The following is a 16,502-nucleotide window of genomic DNA, read 5'->3' on the forward strand; positions in this document are numbered from 1 at the left end:
ACACACACACACACACACACACACACACACACACACACACACACACAGAGAGAGAGAGAGAGAGAGAGAGAGACCTGCCTAGCAGCACCCACAGGCTCTCTTGGTTTCCATCAGTCCGGGTCCAGTCTATGAAGTGTCCACCTCAATCAACCCAATCAAGATACCCACCTCCCACAGAGCAACCTAATGAGAGCACACCCCACTGAGACTCTCTTCTCTTTATGTCAAGTTGACAGTTAAAACCAACCACCACAAGTCACACCCCTAGTCTCTGTCACGGTCACTTCTAGAAGCAGCAGCAGCAGCCGCCAGGTCCAGAGGACAGTTTTTCTTATTCCCCTAAGACGTCCACAACCCCCCACACCCACCCCCACCCAATCCAGCAGCAAACTTCCTTCTCGTTAGAGATCTGAGCATTTCCGCTCCCTAGGGCCATTCACCCGAACTTGTACATCTTCATAAGGGTAGCTTTGTTGATCCCTCAGTGCTATGGCTGGTTGCTGCTTCCCAGGACCGTTACCACAGCCACACTCTATTTTCCAGTTCCCAGATAACGGTTCCATATTCATAATCTCTGAGAAGGATTATGCCTCTTGGCTGGATTTCAGTCAATATAATTAGATATAACCTCATACAATCCTAACAGAATTTACTGTGGTAGACAGAAAACTGAGATGAAAAGGATTAAGTAATTAGCTCCTAACACACAGCTATTTGGTGGGAGAATTGGGATTTGAACTGAGTTCGCTTTGCCTAGGGCATGGGCTCCTAGATGTCCCCAGGCTTTTGACTTAGTGACTCCACCTTGTGTTCTGCAAAGGTCATGCATGCCCTAGAACCGCATAATCAAGTTACAAATAAAGATCAACACACACACACACACACACACACACACACACATGTTTTATGATTCTGTGCTAAGCAGCATTCAGGGATGCCCTGGGATACCTGTGGCCTGTGGACAGCAGGTTAAGCACACCCGTGCCTCTCAATACCAGTTGCCTTTCTATGATGCCCGAATTACATATACGTGACGCTCCAATGTGGAGCTGCGCGCACCATTTCCAAACTCTTTAATTTTAATTGCTTTAATCTGAAATCTCAAAATACATGCCTGGCAACACCACCACCACAAGGCCTGTGAACTATGGCTTCGAGACTGAAGTAAGTGTAGGAGCCACCACATCTGTACTTAGCAGAAGAGTCACGGTGGGCATTAGTCTAACAAAGGCTAGAAAATCTTGCAATAAAAATCTAATATGGACTGGATCAGTCTCTCATAAACTTTCTCATGGGGAATACCTCAGCAATGGGCCGCTGTAGTTTGGATGTTGTATCCCCAATGTTCCAAGTGCTGAGATCTTGTTCCCCAACCTAACACCACTAGAGTTATGAAACCTTTCAAAGGTAGGACCTACAGATTGAAGGGATGGCTCAGTGGGTAAAGCAGTTGGCTTGCAAGCATAAGGACCTGAGTTCGGATCCTTAGTAACACCGTTCATGCCAAGTAGGTGCAGCAGCCTGTCTTGGAAAGCAAAGGTACGGCTGAAGGAGTAGCTAGCTAACCTGACTAGCTATATTAGAAGCTCTGGGTGAACAAAGTGGAGACCAAAGCAGGAAAGCTCCTGATGTCTGCATCAGAGCTCAACATGTACCTGTGCGCATGCACGTGTGCGCGCGCATGCGCGCGCGCGCGCGCGCGCACACACACACACACACACACACACATTCTTGCACATATATCATATATAGACACAAACTGGGCAAGAGTGGATTTAAAAGAAATATTTTAAAAGAAAAGTAAAAATGGTGAGCCCCAACAGGAAGTCTTCGGGTCATTTGAGTGGCTTTGCTCTTGATAGGACAGTAGGGCTCAGGCCTGGTTCTTTCACTTCCTGGCCAAGAGATAAACGGTTTCTATTCTGTTTTGTGCTTCACTGTGGTCCCAAAGCCATGGAATGGAGCGGCTCAGTCATGGGTGGAGTTCCCTGAAACTGTGAACCCAGCAAACCTTTCCTCCTGGGAAGTTGGTTGTGTCACATCATCTGTTATAACAACAGACATCTATAGGAAGGGTCGGTCATCATTAAATCTAATGAAGCCTGGGCAACAGTGGGGCCTGCCTGGGAGAAAGCATCGGCTGTTTCTGTCATGCAGGGATGGCTGTGTACTCAGAATCTTAGGGTCTAAGATCAGAGCTTTAAGTTTGTTCTTCTGCTTTGGAGGTCAACTACCTAAAACTATGAGCATCTTTCAATTACACGTTCAGGTGGAAAAGAGTCAGGACATTCTTTTTCTGTTTTTTTTTTTTTTTTCTTGAGACTTGTTCTTGCCATATAGAAAATCATATGGCTATAGAGCAAGTCCCTGGCTGGATTACAGGTGTGTACCACCAGGCCTGTGCACCACCACTCGCTCTGGGGCAGAAGGAATTGATGACCTCCAGTAGGAGCTATGTCTACCTCTTTCCTTTGTGCCAATCTAAGGACGAGCATTTTCCCACTTCTTAGATCCTGACCCATATAGATCCTATGAACAGGATTCGCAGTGCTTACAGTTAACCTTCTGACTGCATCTATCCAATAGTTTACGACACATTATGAGATGTTCCGCTGTAAAAATTATAATTAATGCTTCACACATTTGTTTATTTTTAAGAAGTGTGAATCTATCTGCATTTGTCTTGGAGACTGAGCCTCGTTTGCTTGTATTTTCCTGAATTTGGTTAGCATTATCAGCTAATTGGCTTGAATTATATTGTTTACAAATCTGTCAAAAAAAAAAAGACAGTGTATTTAAGTCTTTGTAGGGAAAATAGAGTCAAGCGTTCTCATCTGACTCTATTCCAGGGAAGATGCTCAGTGCTTTCTTCATGGGATGTACAGCCTTGCACGCTGACTGCCTGCTCTCTTCAACTCTCCGAGCCAGGGGCTGGAGACAGCAGAGAGGAAGGACTGAGGGGCCGATGTGTGTTCCAACCTGGGGCACTATGCTAAACCAGCCATAAAAGACAAATATTGTTCCATTTCACTTATATGAGATGTCTGGAGTGTTCGGGTTCATACAAGTGGAGTGCAGAAGAACTTACAAATTTGCTATGTAGTTGAAGATTTCCTGCCTTTACTTTCCAAGTGCTGGAGTTAAAATCATATACCACCCTATCTGGCTTATGTGGTGCCGAGAATTGAACCCACAGCCTTGTGGATGCTAGGGACGCACTCTTCCATCCCAGCAACATCCCTAGCTCACATTATTATTTCTACACATACACATGCACATAACAGTTCTTTTCTTTTTTGAGATGATTTCACTACATAGGTCTAGCTGGATTGGAGCTTGCTGTATAGACTTTCTGACCTCAGACTCACAGAGGTCTGCTTGCCTGTGCTTCCACAGTACTGTATGTGGTATATGCCTATGTATGAATGTGTGTGGAGGCCAGAGATCAATGTTGGGGTCCGCTTATGTGCATTTCCCCTTATTTTCCTGCCCAGAGTCTCTCTTTGACCCTAAAGCTCACAATTGGCAGAGGCTGGCTGACCAGGGAGACTCCCTGAGATCCTCCTGCTTTTGCCTCTCTGGGCTGGGATTACAAACACACATGCTTGCACCCAACTTCTCAACATGGTGCTAGGGATCTGAACTCAGGCCTTACTTTGTCCACTGAGCCATCTCCTCTGCCCTTTAATAATACTTTCCAAGAGTAGTATGGGTACTCATTAGTGAGCTGGTGTGTGCATTTGTTGGTGTATCTCTGTGGGTAGACTTGAGGTTGATGTAGGTGTCTTTTCTCAATCACTTCCATATTTATTTCTTGAGACAAACACCTTGCCCTCTCAACCTCACCTCAGCATGAACATCCCTTAACGGAGATGTTCTCTAGAGCCACGGGGGCACTGGTACATTTAACGAAACCAAGAACAAAATGAATCCAAGCTAGTTTTCAGCCTGTGCTCAGTTTCCCACCTGCCCCCAAAATGTCTTCTTCAGCTATTTTTGCAAATCTGAATGCAATAAAAGAGTACACTCTGCCTATGGTTGCTATGTGCCTTTTGTCTCTTTTAATTTACTATTCTTCTAGGTCAGCTATCTTGGAGCCTGTCCCTGTTTCTGGAGTTGTCTGGTTTTCCTTCAGTTGCATTCAACATTAAAACAAACACACACAACCACTGTGCTCTGTGTTGTGCTCTTCTCTCCATTCCATACATATCCACCATTGCACACATATCCACCATTGCACACATATCCACCATTGCACACATATCCACCATTGCACACATATCCACCATTGCACACATANTCCACCATTGCACACATATCCACCATTGCACACATATCCACCATTGCACACATATCCACCATTGCACACATATCCACCATTGCACACATATCCACTGTTGCACACATATCCACTGTTGCACACATATCCATAATCACACATATATCCACCATTTCACATATGCCCACTATCACACACATATACACTAATGCACACATATTTCTGCTGGAGAAAGACACAAATTTGTTAGCTCCTCTTAACTCCATTCACCTTCTTTCAAGCAATCATAATTAATGACAGTATTTTCTAGGCATCATTTTAAGCAATGTAGATGTACTGAGGAATTTATTAGTCATAATGGCACTGAGGCTGGGTTATTACCAATAAAGCTGGGGCTCAGGTTGGGAAATGACTTAGGGCTTACAGAAAAATGAATCTCATTATAGCAGTTTTCAAGAATATGTCTTGGTTGTTCCTTTTCTTCTCCTCTTCTTGGCCCTCCTGTCTCCCTTGGGCTCCCCCTCCATCCCTAATTTCTTTACACTTCCACTGTACAAATGACAGTTGTATCTTTCTGAGACTAGCTCACCTTACTCAATATGATCCTTTTCGGTTCCAACAATTATTTCTGTAAATTTCATCGCTTCAGTTTTCTTGACAACTGAGTAACATTCCCTTGTGTGTATATGTCATGCTTTCCTTACCCAGTCATCATTGAGGGACAGCTAGGCTGGCTCCATTCCCATGCTATTGTGAACAGAACAGCAGAACACATGGGCGGGTGGGTATCTCAGTGGCAGATACAGTATTTTGGGAGAAGCTCAGGAGTAGGGAAGCTGGGTCACAGGCTAGTTACCTCTTCCCCACTTTGAAGGACCCCCCCCAGTCTGATTTCCATAGTCGCTGCACTAGTTAATACCCTACCAGCGGTGGATACATCCTCACACTCTACAGCCTTTCCAGCCAGCACTTGTCAGTTGTTTCCCTGATCACAGCCATTCTGCTGGAGTGAGAAGGAATCTCAGAGTGCTTTTGAATTTTCCTGACACAAATAGAAGAACCGTTTCTTTAAAAATGTTCAACCTCCTTACCCATTAGAGCTGACTTTCTTAATCACAAAAATAGAACTGTAGGATAGATTTTGGAGCATAAAATTTCCAGGCCATTGTATAGCATTGGCCTATTCCTATTGAATCTCTTACTGTAAGGATTTCTAAACGCTGGAAAGTTGGAACATTAGCTGGCAAACACTCACTACCCATCCTATCCTCCATACTCTGGCTATATTTGTTCACATGTTAATTTACTTATATGCACCTCGAGGTGTCCATTAATCTGTTGCATTTGGAAGCACTGTTCTCAAATATAATTTACTTTCTAAAACATGTACATTGAGGTAGACATTTGAAGGTTTACTGACCCATGATTCTATTCTGTTCTTGCTATTTCAAATGAAGCTGAAATAAACATTTTTTTGGTCTATCTTATACTTTAATACTGTTTGCCTTACACTAATAGTGCTTTTACTTTAGAAGAGTTCTAAAAATTGTATTACCAGGTCATCCAGAAAGGGATATTCCTAACTTAGAGACCATGGGATGGCTTGCCGCTGACACTCAGTGGCAAGGTGGAGGAGGGCCTTTGCTCGCCTTGTCTTACCTACTGCCAAAATGAATGTGGACTTAAAACACACAAACATGGAATTCTCCAGGAACCATATGGATACAAACAATATCTATACATCCACGTCTTACTGGCTGTCAGCTATGTTTAAAATTTTGTCCATCTCGGCTAAAGCAATTCATTCCATTAACACTAGCTCAGACTCAGAAGGTAACAGAACCATGGTGGCTTTCTTCATTTCCTGTCAGAAGGCCTGTCTCTTTTGGGCTTTCTCAACCCTGAATCTTGCCTCCACATGACCCACTTGATACTGCATATGAGTGAGTGTGTGTTTAGTGTGTATGTGTATGCATCTGTACATGTATATCACAAATACACTTCGGGCTTTCAGTTAGAGAGTCAAAAGATCACTGCTTCTCCTTCCTTCCAGTCCCTCTGTGACCAGCATAATGCTCTATATTTGATAAGTGCTTCTTGTTGAATGAATTAGTAGATTTATTGAAAAGAAGCCCAAGGAAGCAGAAAACGCTCAAAACCTAGTCTTTTACGCCAACCTGAAGAATCTGAAATGTAAATGTTGTCTGGACTGTCAAGGAAGCTAAGAGCTGAGGGAGGGAGCCTGGGTCCTGACGGTAGGACAAGACCAAAGGAAGAAGCCCAAGGGGCTCAGCATCTGTTGCTGGGAGGGGCAGACCTAAGGTTTACAGTGCAGTGTTCCTTTCTCCTCTGTGGTGCTAGGAATCCAGTGCAGGGCCTTCAGGCTGTGGGACAGGGCTCTGCATGAACAAACATCACCACTGCAAGTCTTAAGGACATATTATAACTTGGGGACAGCAGTCGTGAGCTCATGCAACATGTTGTTTTTTTCATTTTTAAGCTTATTGTAGAAAAGAGAGAAGCAAGACAACCGTCCTCAGAAACCCTAGCTTGTTAGGGAAGAAATCACACTTTATGGTAACATCACACATTTTTATATGCCATATACAATGAATATTGAATATTTATATTTTCTTAATATATTAAATAATTACAAACGTCGAGGATTTCGTCCCTATATTTCTTTATAAACACTCCTCTGTCACATAAGCTTCCATGTTGGGTGAAGATTGCATTCCTTCTTGAGGACCCGGCACAGAATACGTGTCCCATACATACTCATTGAATGATTGGGTGAAAAGTGACCATATAATTTATGCAGAGATTTGCAAGTGTTTCCCAGTTCACGAAATAAACAGCTCTAATGCTTCTATAAATCTATCTGATGTGTGTACTCCCCCATCCCCCACGTTGTGTGTCTTATGTTTTTCTCACCCTATTTTTAAAGACAGACTTTCTCTAACTTTGCAGCCCACTGTCTTGGCTAGGCGGGCTTCCCGGGAGGCTTCTGGAAGTAGACGTGGGCACTGTGGAGTCACACTGTCTCTCAAGCTTGCAAAAGGTGCTTTATTTACTGGGCTGTCTGGTAATTTATCTTACTTCTTCTAGAAGCTTCATGGAAATGACATAAACGTAGGCTCTTCGGGGATACCTACTGTAATAAAACAGTACCCAGAAAGCTTCGTCTGCCCTTGTAAGTATGGAGCTGACCCTTTTGGCATCAATAATCTTTCAAACACCCGAACATTTTAGTTGTTGTCCAGGGATATTATTTGCTAAGCAAACACCAAGAGAAGCAAAAAATGCAAAATCATGCTGAACAGCAAGACTTCAACGATGATCTAAGTATGACACTGGTTCCTAGGTCAAAGGCTGCCGTCAGAACCACGCTTCTCCCGTAGGTGGCACTATCTTCTTTCGTCGCCTTGCTTGCAACTTTACTCCCGTCTGCCCGGACCCTCTGCCTTACTAGCCCTGTTTTAAGTAGCAGAACACAATAATTACGTTATTGGTGTATCTTTGGTTTTCTTTATCAATAACAACAACAGTCCATTGGGGTGTGTCTAAAAACCTTGGCTGAGTTAGCACCGCGTGGTCCCATCTCTCAGTGTCTTCCCCATTTCCCGGCAGAAGTACTACCAAGGAATAGCTGGGGGCTTGGGGGTGGGGGTGGGGGCTCTATAAAGCTGTCCTGCTTCTATGATAATAATAATTTTTTTTAAAAAAAAATCAAAAGTCAAACACTGACTTCGGGACTAGTGTTTCCTAAATAGAGCAAACTATTCATCAAATTATGCGGATACCTCCCCTAGGTGGTTAATAATGAACTTTAAAAAATTCACACACTCAGTTGTGATAGAAACATTGGCAAAACATTGTGCCTTCCCACAAGCCCTTTCACTACCCTAAGAGATGGGAGGTGTTGTCACACTGACAGGACCTACAAGAGACAGAAATGAAATCCGAGGAGCGGGGTATAAGAAGGGATTGGAAATCTAGATGCTAGTGTGGGAGCTGAAAGGTGGAGGAATAAGGCCTTGGACACTTTACCTTTAAAACTGTACTAGCTAGAGCAGGGCAGGCCCACGGTTGCTTTTCCAACTCTCTTTTATAAATGCTCCCAGGTCTCTGGAAAACAAATTCGAAGGCTCGGTGTTTCTTCTGAAAACAGGCTGGATTTTGGCCGAGTCCCTTTGTGACCGTTCGCATTAGAAGATGCAAGAATGTCTAGGCTTTAGGGTATTTTTAGTCAACCCTTCTTTTGGGCAATTGACCCATGCATGCGTTTTATAGTAGGCGACCTAGAGCTTCCAGCGACAAATCCCGACCCAGCCTCTGGCCCCGCCCTCTGCAGGCACAGGTGAAAGCCGCGTCCCCCAAACTCCATGGTGCTGACAGGTGGTCTCGCCACGCCTCCCCGTCGCCCAGGGCGCCTGGGGCCACAGCTCCAGGCCACAAGCCACAGCCGCGCGCCAAGCATAGCTTGAGATCAGGCTCCCGAAGTCCGCCTCCTCCTCCCGGGAAAGCGAGGCCTGAGGCGGGTGCCGAGGACTGCATAGTAAAGGGCATCCAGCGCCGGACCTGGGCCGAGGGTGATCGACCAGGCACTGCTTGCTTCTCCTAGGCAAGGGCCTCGTGGAGCACCGCTGCCAGACACATCTAGCCCTGCGCGCTGTGCCCTTCGCCGCCCTCTGCTACTCCATGCGCCCCAGACCCCAGGAATCCATCCAAGCCCCCAGAGACAGTGACTCCGGGTGCTTACGGTCTACACCAGTCAGTCACCCACGGGACCTGTCAGCCACCCACAGGTCCCAGGCCAAAGGGTCACTGGACCGGGGGAGCCACATTCCCAAGGACGAGCGGCGGGTGGCAGCACCGTTCTCGCTCCGGTCCAGCTCCGTTGGGATTCACTCCTGTCCCAGCTCGGGAGGCTCCGGTACCCTGGCCGTTGTAGAACACGCGGGTGGCAGCCGAGAGGAATTCGCCCGGACCCCTCCCCTTCCCCAAACTTCTGTGTTTCGCTACGCAGATCTTCCAATCTGTGCTCTTCCGCTCCTCCCACTTGGCTCCCTCCTCCTCTATGGCCTGGGCTTAGGAATCCGTCCCTCCCCCCAACCCGCCGCCCGCCGGGTCCGGGGATCCTCCCCCCCTCCCCCGACTCCCCCGCGTGCCGCCGCCGCCGCCCGGGTTCCTCTCCCCCCGCTCGGGCGCTCCCTGCCAAGCCCATGATGTAATGGTGTATGTTAATCAGTAGCATGTGGGGAGCTCCGGGCGGCTCAGTCCTTCGCGAGCCGACACTGGAGGCAGCAGTGGCGGCAGCGATAGCGCCCCGAATCCGCAGCGCTGCCCTCTCCGCGCGCCTCCAACCCCGACGGCATGGCCCGCAGCTCGCGCTCCGAGCGCCCCCAACCCCACTGATTGCTGCTACGGCCCCGGACCCGCGCGCAGGGCCCCGAGCCGCAGGGATGAGCTGCGTGGAGGTGAGCGTCCCTTCTGCTGTCCCGGGCGAGGCACCCAGTGGTTCCTCCGACCCTTTCCCGGGGGCTTCGCTCTTCTACCCAGAAGTTCTGGGTGTCAGATGCTGTAAGCGAGCGGCCCCCAGAGGGTCCGACGCTTAGTCTCTGCTCGCCTCGCCACAGGAGCTGAGATGGGACGATAGAGCCCCTAAACCTAACTTTTCTTCTTTGAGGTCCTTGGGGGGCGTGTGCGGAAGGGAGGAATCTGCATTTCCCTCGGGGTCCGCCCTGCCGCCTGGGAAAGCCGTGCTACGGGCTCCCGCGGTCCCTGCGTAAGGCGTGCGCCCCCAACCGCATCGCTTTGGGCCTGGGACGGGAGGGCGAGGACACTCCGGCCCGCAGGCGGCGGCGGGGACCAGGGGCAGGATGCCTAAATCACACGCGCGCACACACACATCTGATCGTCGTGGGCTAAGCAGGCCCAGGGAAACCTCCCGGGTGGGCTGGCGCGGCGCTGGGGAGTGAGGGCTCTGACTGAGCCGCGCCGAGCTTTGGATAGGGAGAGTTTATTTTTGTCTCTAGCTGTCGCTGCGGCTGCTCACGGCCTAAATCCAGAGGGGAGCCTGGCGGCGGAGATGCTGGCTGTTGCTGTAGATGGAGCTGCAGCCGTTCGGCTGCTTCTCCGGGAGGAGGAGGAGGAGGAGGAGGAGGAGGAGGTTGGAACCCTGGTTGCCTCTGTCACCGCCTCTGCTTTGCATTAGCCCCCACCCCACCCCCGCGCCCCTTCACAGCCGCATTGCAAGTTTTCAGCGCGAGGAGGATCTGTTGCTGGTGCTGGCGTTCGCAGACACAGCCCCAGAGGCCACTCCGGGTGGGGTGTGCAGGGAGCACTTGCGGGTCACAGCCGCAGCAACAGGAAGCCGCGGGGTCTCCTCCCGCACCTGGGAAGGAAGTGTGCAATAGCTCAGCTCGCGCATCCGAGTGTGGAGGGGCCGGCTGGAATTTAGGGGACTTCCCTTCGCGGGACACCCCTTCCCCCAGCCTTGGCTTCCACACACCCCCTACCGAGCTCCCTCTCACGCCCGGATCCCCCTAGACGCTCCAGTCCGCGTGCTGAGGTCTCACTGCAGCTCTTTCTGTCCTTTCAGTAGTGATTACCGCTTGGGAATGCGGGTGTGAAGGGTCCGAGCTGCCGCCCAGAGGGGAGGAGACCCCAGGACGCCGGAAATCACCATCCTGAAGCTACGAGAAAAGAGGAAAGAGCGATCTTCATTCAGTTTTGTGCCTTGCGAGGGATTTACATTTTTAATCGCTATTTTTTTTTTAATATCTCCGCGCTACTGTCTGTCATCGTCTCTGGAGAATCAACCAGAACCACCAGAACGTAACTGAACCGATAGAGAGAGAGCAGGGCAGGAGCAGAGTCAGTACCTGCAGCGCCCGGGCATCGGAGACCTTGGAACCAGAACGCGTCTCGGGAGGCCACGGGGCTGCGGCTCCGCCAAACTTTGGGGCGGGCAGGAGCGCCAAGGGGCTTCGTAGACGGAGGGCGGCCCCCTAACCATGATGTTTCGCGACCAGGTCGGGGTGCTGGCGGGCTGGTTTAAGGGCTGGAACGAGTGCGAGCAGACTGTTGCACTGCTGTCGCTGCTCAAGCGCGTAAGCCAGACCCAGGCCCGCTTCCTTCAGCTCTGCCTGGAGCACTCGCTGGCCGACTGCGCGGAGCTGCACGTCCTGGAAGGAGAGGCCAACAGCCCGGGTAAGTGCGCGGCCGTGGATCCCGCGGCTCCCCGGGAATCCAGTCTCCCCGCCTCCAGCCCGGGCTCCCCCCCCCCCCCCCCCCCCCCCGGCCCCCCCCCCCCCCCCCCCCCCCCCCCGGGCCCCCCCCCCCCCCCCCCCCCCCCCCCGGCCTCCACTCCGCGGGGACCTGGTCCTCACTGGCCCCGGGGCTCTGAGCATCTGCCTCGGACCCGATCCTTCTTCACTTCCCCTGTCCGCTTTGGGGCTTTGACCATTGTGAACTCCTTAGTCCATTCCGTGTTGTAGCTACGGTAGCATGAATGATTGATTTTTCTCTCCTGCGCTTTCCTTGGAAATAAGTAAGTCAGGTCACGTAGAGTCTGGATTTTCTGCCACCCCCCCCTCCCCCTTCTTTCGGGTAACGTGGCTCGCTGGCTTTCAGCAATACACCAGGAAGCTCGGGACTGCCCCTTCAGTCACTGAGCTCAGACAGGCTGTAAGAATACCTGAAAATGCAATTTTATTATTCATTCTCCTTCAACCCCTACGGATAGCACTGTTTTAGAGGTTTGTCTTCCGAATAATATGTAGGTGACGCTATAGACTGTCAAAATGACATTTGCAGCATGGCTGTGATGTGGCTACACTTACTGGTCATGACGTTGTCCGCATTGATAAGAGATCTTGTGGGAAGACCAGGCATGGATTGGGCTCCACAGCGTGTGGCTTTTGTTAGGAAACTTTAAGAAATTGTTTATTAGTAACCTTTTAGTATTTATAGTCAAAGCAACCACTACAGAAAGTAAAAACACAGTGGGAACGTTTCCAGCGGTTTGACATCTGCCATTATGGGTGGTGACGGACTCAAATTGTAAGGGAAGACTGGAGATGGGGGGGGGGGAGGCGATGTGGGAGAACCTGGCGATTTGTTGCGGGGGAGGCAGGGAAATTCTTTGGTTCTTGCTGCTGCAAGAGGGTGAACAGAGCCCCCAGTGTTTATGCAGAGTAAAGAAGGCAGGCTCCTCTTCCAGCTGTTCCATGTTAGCTGTGAGTCTGCAAGACTCCCAAGGGCTGGGTTGCCATTTGTTGACAAGGTCCAGTCCAGGACAGTGGGGACTGGAGGCTGCTGAAGTGAGTGAGCCTTCAGGACAGCAGAGGAGGGCCCGTGGCTTCCTCATTCCTCCAGCCTGATACAGCACTTATGATGCGGACACACTAGAATGGGATGTTTCCTTATATAGACTCCTAGGGTACAAATGGAACTCGAAATCCTGCAGGCTTTTTCCTGACTGCGTCCAAAGGATCCTGAGCTGCCAAGTATGGAGGGTCATGCTGAGGGGACTCCAGTGAGCCCCAGCCTGGCAGCCCAGGCCAGCTACTCAGAAGGGCACAGTGGCTGGGCCCCCTTGCTGAAGCTTGAGTGCCACATTTATAAATAGCTGAAGGCCAGCCTCCTTCCTCTGGGTGTAACTGATGCTCTGCTTGCTTTGCTTCTGTCCTGATGTCAAAGCGTAGCTTTTCACCTGCTTAAACTCCCTTCCTTGGATTTGACCAACAGGATTATGTAAACTTTTCCTTTTGTAGAAAGTCATTTATGTCCAATGCTTTGACTCCAGGGAGCCCTGGGTCTGGTTAAACTAACAATAATTTGTTTTATGTTACTCAGATGTTGACCCGACATTTCTTCCCTTTGAATAGTGGAGAAGATTTCCCGCCCCCCCCCCATACAATAGCTATCACATCAGTAAGCAAATCAATTAAAAGTATGATATAGAAATATGTGGCTTCATTTAGACATCTTATAACTTAACAAACAAAAATAATTAAAATGACGTCTGCTTTTGAGGCACATTTCATAATTTTTCTCTTTTAAATTTAAAAATATTTTTGTAAAATATCTACCAATTTGTGTTGCTAAGTGATACAGAAAAAATAAAATATGAAACCATTGCACATGATGATAGGAACCATTTTCTAGATCATGGGTTAATCTTTCAACCTAAATATTTTGCCTGCCTAGAAACCTTTTATCCTTGTTTTGCCCTGTGGCAGAGCTGTGGAGGGAGCTGAGTGATGGTTTGTTTCCAACCAGAGGATGGAGGATAGAAAGTATCCAGATGTGTCCAAACAGACCTGTTGCACTTCTCTGCATTTAGCCAAGGACCAGGAAGCAGGGGTAAAAGAACCTGGTTAGTAGCCAGAGAAGATGGTATAAAATATGTAGAAAACATTGGCTTTCTCGCAACACACCATTTTTTTCTAGATACAATTCTTCGTTATGTTCCCTAATGCAGACCCCTTTAGCCCAGCCTTTCCTCACACTTGCTGTGTTAGGCACCTTGAATTTCTAATCTTCCTAAGGGCTAAGACTGGAGATGTGTGCTGTCACATTGGCTTATGTGGTGCTGGGGATTGAGCTCAGGACCTTGTGTGTGTGAGGTAAGCACTCTGTCAAGCTGAATTAACATCCCCAGGTGCATACAACCCTTACAATTTTTTTAAACACCAGTCCACATAGTCACATATTTAGAAGAGGGTACAAAGCTTCTACAGCCATCAGTGAAGAGTGACTCCAAATAGCAAAACCTCTGGGAAAGACAGAGCAACTGTATCCCTAGAATTGGATCAAAAGCCCTGAAGCCTTGGGGCACCCTTAGCCAACTCTATAGTTATCCCTGCAGAAACACAGACAGTGATTGCTGTCTACTGCTGGTAGCAGCTAAATACCAAAAGGTACCTTTTAAAAATATTCTTTAAGAAGACAAGAAAATGTTCAGTGTACATGAGGAATGTTTCCACCCGAGGTAATAAACTTCCAAACTGTACTGGTGTGCTTCGGTGATTCAGTTAGCTGGGGTGTGCATCATTCATTGAGTGGCTCAGGTTTCCCATATCCTAGTTGTCCTGTGTTGTTTACTTTGTAATCAATAATTGCATACACACACATTTATTTTTAGTGCTTGGGGGGTTTTCTAAAACTCTGTAGATCAGACTCAAATTTGTATCGGAGGTTTGTTTTATTCTCATAAAAAAAAATTCCTGTGCACTGACATCAGGGATCTGTGGGTATGTATGCTTCAACGTTAGCTTTTCATTCCCCCAGCCTTATAAGACTCTAGTGATTCACAGGTTTAGTTTGTACTTCAGGTTCATGGACGCCAGAGATCCAAAGGAAGTAGTTGACTCAGTTTCTACTGTGGCTTTGCTGTGGAATGTCCCCAAAGGTCTATGTGCTAAAGGCTTGAATTCCAGCTTCAAAATGCTGCAAGGCGGTGGAATCTCTAAGAGGAGTCTGGTGGGAGTCTTCAGAGAGAGGATAGTGGGGCCTGCCCCTTTTTCTCCTTGGCTCTCTGCCTTTGAGCTAAGTGAGTTTGCTTTGCCATGATGCACTACCATGGGCCAACTAACTGTGGACTGAAACCTCCAACTCTATGAGGCAGAACAAACCCTTTCTCTTTGTAAATTGATCACTGCTGGTATTGTTTGTTACAGTTACAGAAAGCTGCACTAACGCAGTTCCCATGTATTTTTGTGACTGTTCTGCCTTTTCACTCCAGACTTAGTCAAGGATGGCAGGGCCACATCCCCTCTCTAAGTACCAGCTGGTTTCCAGAACCCTCATGGCCTTAAGTAAAGGCCCAGTGTGAGCTGGTCCAGGGTTGGTTTCGGGGACTTTCGGGTTCTTCAATACTAACATAACAGCAAAAGTGAAATTCCACAACTTCAACTTCACTCAAAGTTTTGCAAAAAACGATCATTTATCATTGCTCATGACTTTTTGTCATTTGTGCTTGCGTTGCGTTTGCTGGTGAAAGCATGTGATTATCAAGATCAACATGCTAACCCATAAAGACTTTTACTCACCAACTGCACACATAATCTGGGGGGACATATTATGCACATATTATGAGTGCTTGTAGTAAGTTAGTGTCCAAAAGAAAGATTGTTGCTTACCTATAATTAAACAACAGAGACTTTGGGGTTATCGGAAGTGGCAGGGCTTGAGACGAGACTGGCTGGAGTTTGCAGGCCACTGGTACTCTCATTAGTCAGGGAAGGTGCTGTTCTGTGGGTTTTCTGACTTTGGGTTCCCATTTGTGTGCCATTTTCTATCCCCACTTGACTACTTCCATCACAAACAGAGCAAAAGGAGAACAGCAGAGGAGGTCTTCTTGATACATGGTATTATTAACAGTTTTTCTGTTCATTTATTCATTCAACAGACATTTATGACTGCCTGCCATTTCTCTGGCCCAATGTTATAACCCTCTGCATTCCAGTGCCTGGCACATGATAGATATTTTCAGTGTTGAGTGAAGAACTACTTCGCTGAACATGCCGGAGCATAGATATGGTCATAAAACATACGGGAGAGGCATGCTAGGGGCAGCGTGTATACAGCAGCAAGGGGCTCCCGCACAGGCGGAGAGGACTTCTCTGAGCTGGACCTGTTGAGCAGGATCTTGAATGGTAAATATGGATGCTTCTGCATAAAGATGATTACAATGTGGAGGTAAAACAGCACTTCCACAGCAGAGGACAACATGTGTACAGCTGTTCTAGTAGGGTAGCAGACAGTGAGTGTGAGCTGCCTGAGCTTGAAGATGTGCAAGTTAAAAACAGAAATGGTGTGTGTGCCTGCCGTGGCCAGCCAAGGAATGTTGAGTTCATTCTGCAGAGCTGACTGAACGCTCTGGTGGGCTCCTGTTCAGGGTCACGCTGGGAAGGAAGAGGGAAGGGGATCAGTGATCGGAGGGATGTGTGTGGTGCAAGTATCATAAATTGTATGATGTGTGTCCGTGTGTTGTGTGCAGAGTGTGGATGGGTTGTATATGCAACATGCATGCATGGTGTGTGGGTGGGTGTGAGTAGTGTGATATGTGGATTTGTATGTGTAATGGATAGAGTACTGTGTGTGTGTGTGTGTATACACACACACACACACACATATATATATATATACACACACCACATACACACACACACACACACACACACACACACATATATATATATATATATATATA

General features: G+C 48.1%; 1 protein-coding gene across 4 annotated transcripts in view; it reads left to right on the forward strand.

The window, feature by feature from the left end:
* Window positions 1–9,555: 9,555 nt before the first annotated feature.
* Window positions 9,556–16,502, forward strand: part of Samd4a (sterile alpha motif domain containing 4A) — a 223,799-nt gene continuing 216,852 nt past the window's right edge. For 2 of the 4 annotated variants that reach the window (XM_021181615.1, XM_021181616.1), the window contains exons 1-2: window positions 9,556–9,759; window positions 10,884–11,494. In XM_021181615.1, coding sequence (XP_021037274.1) covers window positions 11,299–11,494 — 196 coding nt within the window. In that variant the 5' untranslated portion in view covers window positions 9,556–9,759; window positions 10,884–11,298. Of the gene's footprint in view, window positions 9,760–10,216; window positions 10,234–10,883; window positions 11,495–16,502 lie in introns of those variants that run through there. The other 2 variants (XM_029469337.1, XM_029469338.1) reach the window with 2 other exon arrangements.

The sequence above is a fragment of the Mus caroli genome, chromosome 14 (genome assembly GCF_900094665.2).
Source record: "Mus caroli chromosome 14, CAROLI_EIJ_v1.1, whole genome shotgun sequence".
Taxonomy (NCBI): Eukaryota; Metazoa; Chordata; class Mammalia; order Rodentia; family Muridae; genus Mus; species Mus caroli.